The sequence below is a fragment of the Eptesicus fuscus genome, chromosome 10, assembly GCF_027574615.1.
Source record: "Eptesicus fuscus isolate TK198812 chromosome 10, DD_ASM_mEF_20220401, whole genome shotgun sequence".
Taxonomy (NCBI): Eukaryota; Metazoa; Chordata; class Mammalia; order Chiroptera; family Vespertilionidae; genus Eptesicus; species Eptesicus fuscus.
In genome coordinates, this window is record NC_072482.1 from 96,088,779 (window position 1) to 96,105,799 (window position 17,021).

The 17,021-nt window shown below is 42.3% G+C and overlaps 1 protein-coding gene across 7 annotated transcripts in view; it reads left to right on the forward strand.

The window, feature by feature from the left end:
* The first annotated feature begins 211 nt into the window (after positions 1–211).
* The window catches only part of QKI (QKI, KH domain containing RNA binding), a 128,774-nt gene continuing 111,964 nt past the window's right edge, over positions 212–17,021 (forward strand). For 4 of the 7 annotated variants that reach the window (XM_054721839.1, XM_054721840.1, XM_054721842.1 and 1 more), the window contains exon 1: positions 566–770. In XM_054721839.1, the coding sequence (XP_054577814.1) occupies positions 629–770 (142 nt within the window). In that variant the 5' untranslated portion in view covers positions 566–628. Of the gene's footprint in view, positions 771–17,021 lie in introns of all 7 variants that reach the window. The other 3 variants (XM_054721843.1, XM_054721845.1, XM_054721844.1) reach the window with 1 other exon arrangement.

The window sequence follows — 17,021 nt, forward strand, 5'->3', positions numbered from 1 at the left end:
CCGGCGCGGCCCCAGCGCCCACCCGCGGGAGGAGCCGGCCGGCGGCCCGAGCGGGCGGGGCGGGGGAGGAGCGAGCCGCCGGCCCCGCTAACGGCCGCCCTGCGCGGCCCCGCCCGCCGCCCGCCCCCGGCCGCCCCTCCCCCCGCCGCCGCGGGCAGCGCCGCCTGAACTGAGGCGAACTCCGCCGCCAAGTGAGTGAGGAGGAGGCGGCGGCGAGGAGGAGGGAGAGGAGGAGCGCGCTCGGAGCGGCGGAGCGGCACAGCGGCGCCCCGGCGAGACCCCGACCCGCGGCGCAGGCGGCGGCCGAGCGGGCGCGACCGGCCAGCGAGCGGCGGCGGCGGCGGCGGCCCGGCTCTTCCTCGTCCGGCGCCGAGCGGCCCGCGGAGACCCGCCTCCCCGCCGCCTCGGGAGGGAGCCGCGCCGAGCGGGCGGGCGGGCGGGCGGACGGCCCGGAGCCGCGGCGGAAAGTGCCTGCGGGGCGGGGGCGCGCGGTCCGGCCGCCCGGCGCGGGAGCAGCGGAGCGGGACGCCGAGTCCCGAGCGGCCGGCGGCCGGGGCTCCCCGCCCCTCCCTCCTCGCGGGCGGCGGCGGCGGCGGCGGCGGGCGGCGTGCGCGGCGGAGCCTGGAACATGGTCGGGGAAATGGAAGCGAAGGAGAAGCCGAAGCCCACGCCGGATTACCTGATGCAGCTCATGAACGACAAGAAGCTCATGAGCAGCCTGCCCAACTTCTGCGGGATCTTCAACCACCTCGAGCGGCTGCTGGACGAAGGTGCGCCGCCGGGCCCGGCGGGAGGTCGCGGCCGCGGGGACCCGGAGGCCCGGGCGGGGCGCGGCGGGCGGGCGGGCGGGCGGGACGGACGCGCGGCGGGACGCCCCCCGGACCCCCGGCCGGGACCCCGCGCCGCCCGGGCGGACGCGCTGGCGAGCTCCGCGGGCCTCCCGGGGAGGAGCCCGGCCCGCGCCCCCGGGCGCCTGAAGGACACGGCGCGGGCCGCTCGCGGGGCTCCCCGGGGGCGCGGGGCTCCGGGCGCGGGGCCGGCGGCGGCGCTTTGTTGGAGTTGGTGCCGCGCGGGCGCCGGGGAGCCGCGCGGGCGGAGGACGGGGACGCGGGCTCGGCCGAGGCGGCGCGGCCGGGCCGCCGGGCGCACTTTTGGCCTTTTGTTCGGGGCGGCGGCGCCCCCGCGGGGCCTCCCTTCCCGGGGCGCTGCCCGCGGACGGCCGCGCGGGCCGAGTTTCGGGCAACTTCGCGGGGCCGCTCGGGACGCGCCCGGGGCAGCCGGACGGGAGCGGCGGCGAGGGGGCGAGAACGCGGGGGGCGGGCGCTCGGCCCGGGAGCGCGGGGCGGGGAGCGGGGGCGGCGGCCGAGGACCCCGGGCTCGGGGAAGGGCCACCGGAGTCTGCGTGACGACCGAGCGGCACGGAGTTCCCCCTCCCGCCCGAAGCCTCCGAGGGGCCGGTGGCGACGAGAGTGGGAGCTGTTTGGGGGACAATGGCCTTTGGGTCTCCCCCCCCCGGCTTTCGGGACGGCAGACCCCGGAGCGCCCAGAACAAAAGGCCGGGTGTCTGGGCGACACGGTCGGGAGGGCCGGGCTCACGGCTGGAAAGTGCGAAACGGTCCCGGCGGCCGCGCTGTGCTCGCGGGGGCGGCGCCGGGCCAGCGACCATATTGGAACGGGCTTCCCCGGCGGAGCGGCCGCGCTCCCTCCACCGCTCCCCGAAACCCGCTGTCCCTTTAAGGGGGCTCTGCTGTTCCTATTTGCGTTGGCATTGGAGAGATGGTGGAGGCAGAAAACTTTCTGGAATGTCAAAAAAAAAAAAAAAAGCTGGAACTCTTCAGCCGCGCACTTCCCGCTGTGGGCGCTAGGGGGCGCCAGGCATTGTCTTTCAGGAGAAAGGCTGGGGGCCCAGTGGGCGCGCTCGGTCTGACCCACATTCGGGGTAGCTGCACCTGAGATCGCACCGGTCATCTCCCGCACTTCGTGCTCACACCTGTATTTACAAACATGAAAACGTTTTCTTAAAACTGGAGCAGTTGTATCCCACGAAAACAATAGGCCATTTTTCTACTTGGCATATTTTGGTGACGTTAGAGTTTCAGTAATATTAATAAAAATTTCTGTTCAGGTTTTTTCTTCTTCTTTAGAACAGTTGTTTAGAAGGAATCCTTTATGGACGTTAACATGAAAATAGGCCATGGCGATATTTAGGATTGAAGTTAAATTGCACTCTTTGAATTAAAATCTTGAATTCAATCAGATGGCATGAGGTTATTTTTAAAACACTAGGAAATATTTTCACCTTATGCGTACTATATTAAAAAGTAAGTAACGTGAATTTCTCTGATTAGTTCTAAAATGCTTGCATATTAACTTAGGTTGATCTAAAACTTCCGATAATTTGGGGTTTGTTCTCTGTTAGAAAGTTTCTAACCTTCGACTTCGATAATTTTAATCTCCTAAATCTAAAATTCCAATTATGTCATTATCTCTAACAAATGTTTGTTAATTTCCCTGTGGCTGGAAACAGTAATCATTTGAGTTTTAAATGCTGGACTAGTAGCTGAGGGTGATACATTCCAAATAGTATTTTTCGTTTTGTTTGTTTTTAATGTGGTTAACTCCATTAGTCGATCCTGCTTGGGCCTTGTCAGCTCCCCAGCAGAAAGATGGCTTCTGTATAGTAGCTGGGATCTATAAAATGGACAGCATAACCTGGGAAGGAAGTTTTGTTTTTTATCAGTCCAAACATGCAGGAAAAGGGGCTATTCTTTAGTGTGGGATAAGCTGCTTCCTGTAATTGTTAGCCTTATTATAAACTTAATTTGTCTGAAGAAAAAGACTGGTTTCTGAAGTGCATCACTTTTGTTTTCGTGCCGATTATTTGGTTCTGAAATTTGGCAAGTTGTGTTTTATTCCTTTGTGGCCTGTCATTGTCCAAAACAAACTTATCATGACTTCTGTTTGCGATTAGGGATTACATTTTCCTTTGGCCATGGGATTGGCTGAAAAATTCTTTTTAAATTTAGATAAAACTCTGAATTTTACTTCAGGGATTATTTTAATCACGATATATTTAGTCCCAGTAGGTGTATTTTCTGATAATTAGACATTTTGAGTATTTTGTATTTTTGAAGTTCTATTTTCCAAAAGGAAGCTTTAAAAATTTTTGCTTGTCAGTTTGAGAATTTTTACTTGGCTGGTTACAGATTTGAGATGGAGGTGTTCTGGATTTTCTTAGTTGATTCATGCCTGAACGCTTTAGGCAGTATTTTCATTCCATGCCGAGTTCGCCTGTAGCCTGCGTTTTGGCTGCGGACTCTCCCGGGGGAGGGGGCGGGCTGTCAGACTTTCCTCCCAAGTCTCTCCAACATGGCTGCTTGTTGAGGTTGTGAGTACATTCTAAGTTGGAACCGTCATAGAAGTGTCATATGAATATGAAGGATGTAACTGGAGTTGATAATTCTAGTGCTTAGGAATCTTTTATGGAAGATAGAGATGATTGCAGATAAGACCCAGGTCTTAAAATCTAATAAACTACTCCCTCTTTGGGGAGTTTCAACGGAACTTTGGGACTATCCATGGGAAAGCAGTTATGAGGTGGTTTGTTTGTTTTTTGTTTTTTAAACCTTTGTCATGAAAATGAAACTTAAGGAGCAACAGTACTTGAATGAAAATTCGGTTTTTATAAACTGTTGCAAGTTAGAATTGAGAAGAATTTTATTGAAAAATTAAATCAATTTGACTTAAAAATTCCAAATAGGGGAAAATGGAGAGCTAGGGGTTTTAAAATCAGATTTTGAGTTTTTATTTTTTAGGCAGGGAATGGTAAAGCTGTTGGTGATGAAAATTAACATGCATAATATGGTTTATGAGGAAGGCCAACCTAAATCTTTTTGTTGTGAATATCTGAAAGACCAGTGTGTGGCTTAGAAAAAGAGCAAATGTGTTAGATTAGATTCTGCCATTACTGGTTTGAAAAATGCATTTTCATTTTCTCATGCTCTTTTTTTTTTTGGCGGGGGGGGGGGCGGGGTGCAAAAATATTTTAAATTAAAACCTGCTTTGCTAGTTAACATTTTTCTATGGTGTGTATTTCCACTTACTATGCATTCATTGGGGAGTGTATCAAACCCTTAGTTTTCTAACACTTCACTTTTTAAGGTGTTTTTTTTTTTTTTTAAATCTTGCTTGTCTACAAAAATTTTAGTTTAAAATTTAAGTGGCTAATTATTAGTATTGCAAGGCCTCTCGCTATATACATTTCCTACAGTTTTAGGGTTTTCTTTCCAGACGGGTTGTTGACAGTAATCAATGTCTGTGACAGATTTTACTTAAGTTGAAGCAATTAATGTATATTCTTTAATCAGTCTGTTTTTTAGGAGCAAAGATTTTGCTTTAGTACACAGTCCTTTGAATTGGTAGTAATAAGAAGGAAGCCAATATTTATAATCAGTCCTTTCCATTATCCCTTTTTCTCCTCTCCCAGGAGGTGTCACCAAATGTATAAAATAATAGTGGTAGTAATTTCTACCATAGACCATTTATTCAACATTCATTCTGTATTTTTGAAGCTTAACTCCCCCACAGGCAGAATATGTATTCAAATACTGTGAGGCAGAAGGTGACTCCTTTTTAAAACTTCATCCAGTTTACATGTTTTGTAGCAAAAGCTATCCTCCCAAGGATATCATGTGATGGAGTACATAGAAATAGGTCTCTTTGCTAATTGCATTTGCAAGTTTGTTTGGTATGAGCACTTTTCTAAAATGGCTTTGGGAATATCAGTGGAAACAAGTTGATTTTTTAAATATTTTGCACACGTATTTCTGTTATTAGCTTCTCACTAAATCATTGTCCTGAAGCTGATTGAAGTGCTGCATCATTTTTCCATAAGGACAAACGGTTTTGATTTGCTTCATAAGGGAAGATAGATTGCTGCAACAAAAGACACCAGTATAATAACCCCATCCCTATGCTTTGACCTTGTCTTTATTGAGGCACGATACTCCTTTTTTGAGGCCAGTATACTTACATCTGTAAGGTTTTTGTTTTGCTTTTTTGTTGTTGTTTTTGTTTTTGAGAATTATACCAGTTTGATCATAGGGACAGTTTTTAATAATCTGGAATGGAACTACATTTTAATTTACTTGAGAAGTTCCATGTAGTTAATACAATTTGTTTAATTTAGGTGTACTTACAAGTAAAACTTGTTTTTCTCTGTTGGAGATGGAAAATGCTGTGCCATTGTTGGTTATATTTGTTGATAACATAAAAACAGCCCACTGAGCAACTTTCTGTTGCTGGTATGCCAACTGTTGTGAAGATATCCAAGGTCTGTTTTATGGCCACAGGTAGGATTAGTGCCTGTGCCTCTGTAAGAAGTCATAATTGGAATTATGTATCAATTTTTTAATTACACGGTGACAGGACTTAATTATTCTTGGACCCCTCTATTTTTTGACAGTAAGGCAGTTCATTGTGAATTTTAAGTGCAATAAGTTATTTTTCCCTTCATGAGAACTTTTAGGGAATGCTTATACCCCTTTTAAAAATGGACATTTCAGTTTTGGGGCCCAAAATAGCTACATTGTTTGATGTCCAAGTAACATTTTTACAGCTTTATTTTTATTTGTCAGCAAAAATAGCATCAAAGTTTTCAGTGTGAGTACAGCTTGTTAGTTTTATGAAATGTGACTGGGGCGGGGCTAAATACATTAATACTTTTCCTCTCACTTTCTAAGTTCTAGTTGGGCAAATCAAGCTAAGAGACATTACCAGGAGACAATCAGGTTTTAAATACTTGTGTATGGGGAAGTCACGTAAGCATGAACATTCCAGAGACAGGGAGGCAGCATCGGGATACATGTTTGGACATTGGGAGACATTTTGGACAAAGGAGAATGGGGGGGAGGGGGGATGTGAGGTCTCACAGTGAGAATGGGCCCTTTACAGGTAGTTGAGGAAGAGCTGAACACACACGGCAGGGACATTCCTGCAGGCACCTCGGAACCATGGCACCCACGGCCTGTCTGGCTCACGGGCTCCTGTCCGGAGCCCCTCTATTGGCTGCACTTGATTTAAATGAGGCTCCGGCTGCACCCTGAGATGCCCTCCCTGGAGCAGGTTTTTATTCTGAATCTCTTGGGCAGGAAAGAAGGGAGGGCAAAGGTTCTTTCTGAGTCTCGTTTCTTAATAACCAGCTTCAAATCAATATCCCCGAAGGCAGCTGCGGGCGGGGGCAAAAATGTTGGCTCCTTTCAGCTGTAGATACAACCCAAGTCTGTGCTGGGTATTACTCTCTATGTAGTTACCATGCTTAACATTGTGATCTTACCTTTTTGTGTCTGGCTACCCTGTTAAAATTAGTTTCTTGAGGGTGCTCACCTCAGCCTGTGACATGTACACTCTTAGATGTTTGTTGAATTAATAAATTAGGTTGACACTATGTATTTTTTTATTTCTAGTTTCTCTAAAAATATGGGACTAAGCAAATTGTATAACAATTGGTGATGGTTTTGGCAATTAGAAAAAACGACTTTTTTTCTTAGAAATGACATATTTTAGAAATCTTACAATATTACTTGCAGTACTTGACCTCAATGAACTTAATCTTAATTTTACTTTGCTACCATTGGTGTGAATGAGAATAAGGAAGATAAAATCACTTAAGTAGTAGTTTCTAGCCAGTCCTTATACAAAGTATGTCATTCCGTAAGTAGAGACAGGCTCTAAGTGCCCATTTCAGTTGTTGAAAGTTTTGTCATTTATGGAATTCTATAGATAAGCGTTTTCCCTAGACAGTTGCCTACAAATGTCAACGTTCAACCGATATGTAGGTCTTGTACTCTGAAAAGCACGGTAAATAGGAAAGGCGCCCGTCTGTAAGTGCTGCTTGGATGTCTTCAGGACAAAAAAGGACTATCTGAATGGTTTTAGGTAGAAGAAAGCGGAGTTTAAACTCACGTGGCGGTTACAGTAATTAAACACAATAGCAATTTCTTAAAGCATAGGTGTTTCAAGCTAATTTGAAACAGTGCTATTACTTAGAAAATAAATTGAAATTTTCAGTTAACCGAAACTTAACCCTTTTAACTCTTTGCACTCGCTTGCTTTTTTCTCGATTCCTTTATTCTACTCGGGATTTAATTTTTTAAATGCCCCAGATTTTACAAAGCGCGGCAGTAGAATAAAAAACTGGAGTTTCTTTTCATACAAACTTATTTATTTGGATTTTTTTATATTTCAGATTATTGATACATTCAAAGAGTAATTTTAATCTCGACATCTGAGTGCAAAAGGTTAAAAGGACTATATTTTTCTGCTTTAGTCTTAACAGTGTTTTAAATAGTCACAAGTGTTTAACAATATTGTACTAGTTAAGTGATTTGTGCAGAATTCTTACAATTAACAACTTAATGTTTTCACCATTTCTTCAGTTTCCTGAGGCAGAAAGTTAGTTTGAAAATCCATCCATCCTATCAGTCTAACAAAATAAAATTTTGTTTATGTTTGTAATGCTGCTTCATATGTTGATTCTAAACTAGTTTTATTAAACTGAATTTTGTGACTTGAATCAGTTTGCTGTACCATTTCTATTACATTATTTACGATAAAGCAGAATTTGTCAGTTTGGATGCTTTTCCAGGGTATCGAAGTGTCAGGAAAACAACAAAATGCAAAGGTGGGCCCATGTTATATGGCATGGAAATAAAGAAGGAAGGGCATGTGTGCAAGCGTACATGTGTGTAATGGGGAACGTGCAGTGGGTGTGCACTCACGCTGGCCTTGAAATCCTTGGGAGTGGGTGCTGAGGATGGCGAAGTTCCAAAACAAGGTAGGCTTTGGAAGTTATGAATTATCTGCATGGCCCCAGGATTGAAATGATTATACACCGAGTGGCCAGATTATTATGATCTCTGAACGCATAGTAATCTGGGCCACTCAGAGTGTGTGTGTGTACACACACACACACACACACACACACACACATATTAGAGGCCCAGTGCATGAATTCGTGCATGGGTGGGGTCCGGCCAGCTTGGCCAGGGGACAATTTGTATATTAGCCTTTGATTACATAGGATATACACTGAGTGGCCAGATTATTATGCGTTCAGAGATCATCATCATCTGGCCACTCAGTGTATATCAACAGTGAAAAGGGGAATGGGTCTTAAGTAAACAACTTGCTTTTTGCTTTAGTGCAAGACAAGTTGTTGTAAGGGCATGCATGATCCCTGGTCAGTTACAAATTATTGGGGGAGCCCTTGACTTTTGAGCTAAATTAACAGATTAAAATATATCTGAAAATTGAATATAAAAATATGTAAGTTACATATATTTACTACATTTAAGAGAAGTGGGAAAATGCATGGTAAAAGCAAACTCATTTTTTATTTGTAACCTTTTCATTACCTCTTAATGTCATAATATCTTATGGGTTCTCAAAAGTGCTTTATAAAGAGTATATGAAGAGATGTATATATGAAAAACTGAAAAGTAGTAGAAAAGGTAACTTTTAAAAGGAAAATTAAAGTCATGGAAGATCGTGGGATTTCAGAACTGCAAGGAACCTGAGAGTCCTGGGATGCTATTCTCATTTCACAGGTGCAGGACCGAGGTCTAAAGAGGTTGTGACTTGTCCAGAACACAAGGCAAGGTAGTGTCAGCTGGAGCTCGATGCTCATGCTGCCTTCTGATCTGTTTGTGAGTGTGCCTACTGCGCTAGGCGAAACGAGAAGAAACACCCAGAGGAGTGCCATGTGCTAAACACTGCTGAGGTTGTGAACACGAAGAAACGGCAAATGGGGATTTTCTTAATTCTGTGATCTGTGGGACCTGAGGAAATGCTGATCAGATTCTTGGATTAGAATGTAGTTTTTTTTAATGGTAAATTTTTATAGTTAAGAGGCTAAAAGTGAAAGTAAAGGCATTTTTAGAGATTTAAACTCATTCACTTGAAAGTTCTTAGTAACCAAAGGATAGTCTTAGCTCTTTAAATAATGTGGTACAAATAAATTTAGTATTGTGGCTGTTGTTATTACTACAGTAAGTATTTAACTATGCAAGGGGAAATTTAACATTCTGACTGGAAGATTTAATGTAGAGATTTAACATTGATTGCTAGGTGACTCAAGTCATAAGGTATTATACTTGCATCAGTTTAGGTTAGTGTGGGGTGGGAATAGCCCAGTGATTTATCAGGCAGCAACTTGGAAGAGTGACCGCTAGGAGGTGGATGATGCTGAATTGCGTAGAAATGGGAGCTGCCCTAGGAATCCACTGCATCCATTCCTGATGCGTGCATCTGAAGCATGGACTGCTTCTTTCAAGTCTGTTCAAAACAAGTATAAGTACCGTTCTTTGCATGCTGTGTTACAGTCATTGTATCCCTCTGATAGGATCGATGCTATGTGATGGCAGGTCAATAAAATTTTTAAGAAGAAATAAAAATGTCAAATCAAGGCCAAATACAGTTACTCTGTGATAAACTATACCTAATCCTCTACTATTGCTGCTGCAACTACCATTATTGCAGTTATGCTCCCATTGTGATGACAGGCATTCAGGTGTCAATTCTGTAGATGTGTGTATACATGTGTACACACGTGAGCCAGCATACCGATGAAAATGAATTTGTGTTTGTTTACATGTAGCAAAGTGGTAAGAGTTTGTGTGTTTTTTTTGACTAGCAGACCTGGGTTCTAATCATGACTTTGCAGTTAGCTAATTAGTTGGTGACCTTGGACAAGATATCTAACCTCAGTTGCCCTGCTAACCTCAAATCAAAGTACTCAGAGGCTATAGAGTATCTTCTGCATAAGAGTTTCTCACTATAAGGTAGCATGTTTTTGATAGGACTGATAATCAGATAAAGGAATTTGTAGAGCATAAGAAGAAAGAGGTTATTTTTCCATCTGTGCAGGAGAATCACTACAGTCATTCGGATAGTTCAGAAGTCACTTTGAGCTGAAGTTTCTATTTCTAGTAAGGTTATTTTGAGAAGTGGAACCTGAGTTGGTATTAATACTTGGGAAGATTAATGAGTGAGTGGGAGGGTGGAGGAAAGTGCAGTGGTGTCAACCAGTGGGAATGGGAATGGCAAATGCATGTGGAGAAGTAGAGCCGAAGACGAGGTGAGAGCTATATTGTAGTGGACCTTGAGTGCCAGGATGAATAGTGTACATTTTACTCTGAGTTTTGGAAGGAACTACTGAAGGCTTAGATTATATCAGGGTGTCATAATGGCTCTGGGAATAAACTAACAACAGTGGGGAGAGTAGCTCCAGCAGGGTGGCGCGCTCTGTTGGAGTATCGTCCCGTACAATGAAAGGTCACAGGTTTGATTCCCCATCAGGTCAGCTACCCAGGTTGCAGGTTTAATCCCTGTTCTGCGCCTGTGGGAGGCAACCAATCGATGTTTCACTCTCACATTGATGTTCTTTGCTCTCTCTCTCCCCTTTTCTAAAATCAATAAAAGCATGTCCTATGTGAGGATTTTAAAAAAGTAAAAAGTTATCTTAGAAAAAAAGAGTATAGAATATATGGATTCAGGGAAGTAGAAATTGGACACTGTGAAGAGCTAAGATAAAATGTTAATAAAAATATTTATATTTTAGGTTTAAACTCTACAGGTTTTTAAGAGATGTACTTTAAGTAAAATAAACATACACATATTGTTTATTTCTTATCCACAGATTCTGTATTCATACTGCAGTATTAAGGATGTGGGGCTTATTTAGCTGCCAGCTCAATTTTTGGTTACTTAGATTTGAGCTTTCATTTCTCTGAATTAAAGAGAATTGAAGAAATTCTCGGTTTGAGGGGATTTTAGGAATTCATAGATTAGTTTGACTTGGAGAAAATTTTGTCCCAACCTCACTTATCGTGAAATCTGTGTGTTATAAAGTACAATGTAGACTTTCTGAGAACGTTATACTACACTCATCATCCATTTTACTTTAATCATATTTATTTTATTATTTATTTTTAATATATTTATTGATTTTTTACAGAGAGGAAGAGAGAGGGATAAGAGAGTTAGAAACATCGATGAGAGAGAAACATCCATCAGCTGCCTCTTGCACACCCCTTACTGGGGATGTGCCCGCAACCAAGGTACAGGCCCTTGACTGGAATCGAACCTGGGACCCTTGAGTCCGCAGGCCGACGCCCTACCCACTGAGCCAAACCGGTTTCGGCTAATCATATTTATTTTTTAATGTTTATTGTTTTAAGTCATCTTTAAGTGCTAACATTTTCCTACATAGTGATATCACAGAGCAAAATGCATTAATCCTACGCGTGGCGTAATAACCCGTCCATGTTCAGATTTATGTAGTTTGTCCCTAAAATAGAACTGGCTTGTCCAAACCAGAAGCTTACTGAGGACCACTCATCTAATCTGGTTCTTAGGACTGTAAGTCTTAAACCTGGAACCATCTCTTTTCTCAACTACACTGATATACTTCCTTGCCATTGGGGCTTGTCTCTCTATGCCCTGTGCATACAGTACTTTGGAAGTTAGGTCTAAAGCAGTGATGGCGAATCTATGACACGCGTAGCCATTTCTGATGACACGCGGCTGCTGAGGCGGCCGCATGCCGAGGATGAAACATTTGCTGCTCCTGAGGATGAAACATTTGCAAAATAATGTTTTTTCCTCAAAGTGACACACTACCCGAGTTCTCAGTTTTTTGGCGAAGTTTGACACACCGAGCTCAAAAGGTTGCCTATCACTGGTCTAAAGGAATGAGTAGGTTCAGGCAGCACATCATAGGTAATTGTGAAGTTGGGTATTGTTTAAAAGGTAAAGCCTTTTTTTTTTTTTTTTTACCAGCAGGCAATATATTGCTATCCTATCTAATAAAAGAGTAATATTCGGATTGACCATCATTCCAACACACAAGATGGTTGCCCCCATGTGGTCAAAGATCCTGCCCCCATGTGGACACAAGATGGCTACCACAAGATGGCCAGCAAGGGAGGGCAGTTGGGGGCGATCAAGCCTGCAGGAGAGGGCAGTTGCGGGGGGGGGACCAGGCCTGCAGGGGAGGGCAGTTAGGGGTGACCAGGCCTGCAGGGGACGGCAGTTAGGCATCAGTCAGGCTGGCAGGGGAGTGGTTAGGGGGTGATCAGGCTGGCAGGCAGAAGCGGTTAGGGGCAATCAGGAAGGCAGGCAGCAGTTGGGAGCCAGCAGTCCTGGATTGTGAGAGGGATGTCCCACTGCCCTCGAGGGGTCCCAGATTGGACAGGGTGCAGGCTGGGCTGAGGGACACTCCCCCTCCGTGCACGAATTTCGTGCACCGGGCCTCTAGTTCTAAAATAATTTTCCAATGGAAAAGCCAGATAGATGCTTATTATTAATTGTTGGTTGGTTCTCAAAGTAAAATTGATTTGCTAGCTGTCTCAAATGGTGACTGACTTTTTTCTTTCAAGATCATATGGCAGGGTCTCTCTTTTCCGAATCCAGCCTGGAAAGAGAGATGATTCGGTTCTTTGAGTAGAGGGGCTGGGGATTGAGAAATAAAAGAGACAAGACACAGAGATGGAAAAAGCTGGGACCGGGTGGACCGCTGCCCTCTTCTGACGGAGAGACAGTGACCCAGAGCCCATGCAACGTGTTTTATACCCCCAAATACCTGGAGGTTTCACCAAAAGTCAAGACAAAGGAGATTATTTGCGTTCTTGAGTAGGCCTAGGTCCTATTCATTCCTGGTGCTTGACTGGATTTACATATCAAAACCCACTCCCGGACACCTGGGCAAAGATAAGAGTCAATGCTGAGAACACATTTGGCAAACGCCACTGGGTTCCTCTGACAATAATTAAAGAATGCCCATGTGCCTTCCCAGGCGCTCTCTACAGGTCATCATTAGGGGCTCATAGATTTTCATAGACTTTTCCTATATTCGAGTCAACCACAATTATTCTTTTTGATGTTCAAATTGTCAGAACTTTGGCCAGCTGTAATCTAACTGGATCCTGTGTCTTTTGAAATCTTACTTTGTGGAACAGCTTGATATCCCAACCTCATTTGTACCTTCCCTGCCCCACAGCTAGAATTGGCCATTTTTCCAAGGTTCTTTTTATTGGGAATGTTGTTAGTGATGGGAGTGGAGGCACTAAACACGTTCCTTGCTGTCAGGGGATGTTACTTTTAGGCTATTTTCTGTGGATGGAGCTAGACAGTATTGATTTTAAAATTCATGTTTGTATTTTCAATTCAATTTTAGCATTACATTTTATTTTATAATACTATCTTTTTTCTATCACCATAATAACATGATTTCTGACAGTGATAGTATTACTTAATGAACTTTACTATACAATATGAGGAAAATACTTTCAAAATAATATTAATAGCCCAGCTGCTGTGGCTCAGTGGTTGAGTGTTGACCCATGAACCAGGAGGTTAAACTTTTAAAATACATTTTAGACATGTTACAAATTATAGATACAGTCAGTGACTTCTTGTTCTAATTTGATGACAGTTTCCTTCTTTTTTTTGGCCTTACTCTGTCTGTAGTAAGTGTTTATTTTTTACCAAAAAATTTTTTTACCTTGTGATGTCACTTATTGGCAGAGTTCTTTTGTTGTACTGATTGCTTTTTACCCCATGTCCAGCAGAAATTAGAGGAAATATGTACATATATTTTAAAATCAGGACTTTGTGTGTGTTTTTTATGGAGATGATAAAGTTTTGTGTAGACTAGTACTTTGTATCTTAAGCATGAGAATAGAAAAAAAACATAATAGGCAAATTGTTTTAATTTGATGAATTCTTCTGCAGAATATTGGTAAAAAAATAAGTATAGCTGTTGACGCTTTTAAAGTCCGATGAGGTAAGAGAAAATCCCTAGGTAGAAATTTAGTATTAACATTTTATTTCTAAGTAGTTGCGAAATTTCTACTCCAAAGTTTTTATCCTTATAGTAAGGAAGTTATGTTCCAGCAGATGGTGATATTAGTACACAAAAGACAGTGTTTAGTGATTAAAATGTATTCAGAAATAGCCCTTTGGCTATAATAGGATTGTTTTTCTCCTTTAAACTGTAAGGAGAAGAGTTGATTAGGAATATGACTGATAGCTGTTACTGAATTTAGTATTTGAGGTGTCATGTAAATCAGTTGTGATATTTCTTTAAAGAACTTGTCTTTTTAAGAGACCATATGTGAGTATGTTGACTTTATAAAATATAACTGGTTTAGGATATCAAATTGATTACAGCATTTTTTAAAAAATACTCTTGTCTTTACAGCTTAGTTTGGAGTGTTTTGTTTGTTTTGGCAGGGGACTGAGTCTAAAGGTATTCTATTTGTATATTATCTTTGCAATTTTAAAGTCTTTAACAGATGATTGATTTCTGTTTAATAATACAAGTCAGGAAATAATGTGTTTCATAGTTTACTATTATATGTTATTTGAAGAGTAATCTCTTTGGAGGATTATAGTTTTATTGTAGTAATAAAAAATTATCAACAGTATAAAGGTTATCTTATCTCACTTTATTATAGTTTACAGCGTTCCTTGTCAGTTGTTTTAGTTAGGTAAATATTACATATTTTGCTTTAAAATATGCCTTAACAATTGTTGAAGAAGTTGCTTACTTAAGTTTCTTCTTAGATAAGATTTGGAAGTATCTGTTTTTGTTAATAACATTTAAGTTATATTTTTAAGTTTTTTTAAAATTGACAAGTCAGTTGTTAAATGCCCCCCTTTCCCTCAATTACTTGGAATTGAATTCAGGCATGGGAGAATATATATGTCCGCTTTGTTTACATGTAGAGGACTAGGGGTGAAGAGATTCTTTGGGTCCCTTTGTAGGACCACTCCCCCCCCCCCCCCCCCCACACCCCACACACATACACATACACACTGTTCTTTTTCTCTTTTTCATTATTACTAAAATGTAAAGAATTTTCAATTCACTTTTGGCAGTAGCATGATTTGTGGTCTCTGAATTCTGGGAAATGTGGTGAAAGTAGAGAGGTATATTGTCTTTGAACCTTTTATTTTTTTTTAGGCAAAGGCCTATTTTGTGTATACATTTTTGTTTGTTTCTCAAAGTCTTTTGAGTTTATAAGAAGTTTAATTACTCCGAGTAATCATTAAAAAATGTGTTGTAATAAAGAGCTACACACATTTGTTTTATTGTTATCCTTAAGTGTTCTTAATGGAAAAACTGTAAAATGTATTATTAACAAATGAATTATTCCCATAATTCACTGATGATCACTCTTAACATTGTGATGGAACTTTTCTAGTTGCTTTCCCCCCTCTACTTGGGTATATAATAAAATTTGGATTCTATTGTACTACTATCTTTGTATTTCTTGAAAAAATAAATTGCATCATGAGCATTCCCCTCTGCCATTTCATATTCTTTGACAATATATTTTTATGATAGCATAGTTCATATTAGAGTAATAATTTATTTAACCGTTCTCTGTTGGACATACCACTTTGCTTTCAGGAAGCTTGTGTGATATGAAATGGTTTCAGAAGATTTTTACTCGATGTTTGCAAAGCCTGAAGTCACTAAGTATTGTAACTAGGTCCTGTGAACACCAAGCTCTTTTACTTCTGCAATGCGATTTATTGGAAATAAGCATTCTATGCTGCATTCCAATGGTGATTACTATTACATGACATGTAATTTTTTATTAATGTCAGTTGCATATCTTACATTAGTTTTTAATGACAACATATATATTTGAAATTTTTTATTCTATTTGAAAATGTTTGAATGCATGCTGTATGTAAGGTGTAAGAAATACAACAAAGTTTCAGATTCTTTTCCTGCCTTCCAGTTGTCTGAGTAAGTAGTACAAAAAGAAAAGTAATATAAGGTAACATAAACATACCAAGAGAGGGCTGGAGACTGATGCCAGAGGTCACTTCAAGCTGGAGCAGTTATGGCATGTTTCAGAAAAGGTAGTTGCCCCTGGCTCTGGAGGCGGGGAGATAGGATTGAAGTGGAGAAGAGGTAAGGAAGCAGTTTCCAGCAGGAGGAAGAAAGGGTTCTCTGCTGTAGAAAGCTTTGAATGCCTGGCTGTCTATTGATATGGGAGATTCCATTTATATTCCCCCCCCCCTCTTATTTGATTCCCTGTTTCCATTTAGTATGTATAAATGTGATAGATTGTTATGCTTACTGCACATTGTCAATTTTTCGTAATCTTGACTTCCCAACTCCCTGTATTTTGCTACCTAATTTCTATTTTAACTATTTAAAAAAATCCGTGTATACTTTGGGCTTTCTCTTCTGTTTCAGTACTACATTTGGACTTACTTGATGCCATTTCTTTTAGTTTTTCTCTGTGTATGTTGGTGATGTGTTGGGGGAAATGGTACATCTGAATTGGTGAATGTATGAGTTGCTGCACAGTTTGGTCCATGTGGTGTGGCCTGAGTCCTAGCCCTGTGCCTGCCTTTCATCACCCTCTCTTTTCCTCTAATGGTTTGCAGGACGGCGGTTTTAGGTTGGATGGAGATGAAGGTTGGCTCATTTAACGCTGAGTTGAGGGAGGCTTTAGGGACATTCTGCCAAGTGTGGTCCATGCGGTGCTGGCCTCCTGAGGTGGGCTGAGTGCTGCAGTCACCTGTTGTGGAGCCAGCATGTGCTGACAGGGTCTGCAGTAAAGAAAGCCAAGTTGATTTAACTGACTTTTTCTGAAATTACTTGGTAAAAAGGACTGTCTTCCTTCCTTCCTTCCTTCCTTCCTTCCTTCCTTCCTTCCTTCCTTCCTTCCTTCCTTCCTCTCCCTCCTCCTCCTCCTCCCTCCTCCCTCCTCCCTCTCCCTCTCCTTTCTTCTTTCTCTCTCTCTTTCTTTCTTTCTTTCTTTCTTTCTTTTTCTTTCTTTCTAGCTAGTGGTCTAAGGATACATTATGGGAAATATTAGAATGATTTTGAAGAGCTGTGGATCCTAGGGGAGGAGGGTTTAAATAATAATTGTTTGGGAATCCTATTTTTTAATGAGAATGCTGGTTCAAGTCAGATCAAAGTACCCTTTGAAAAA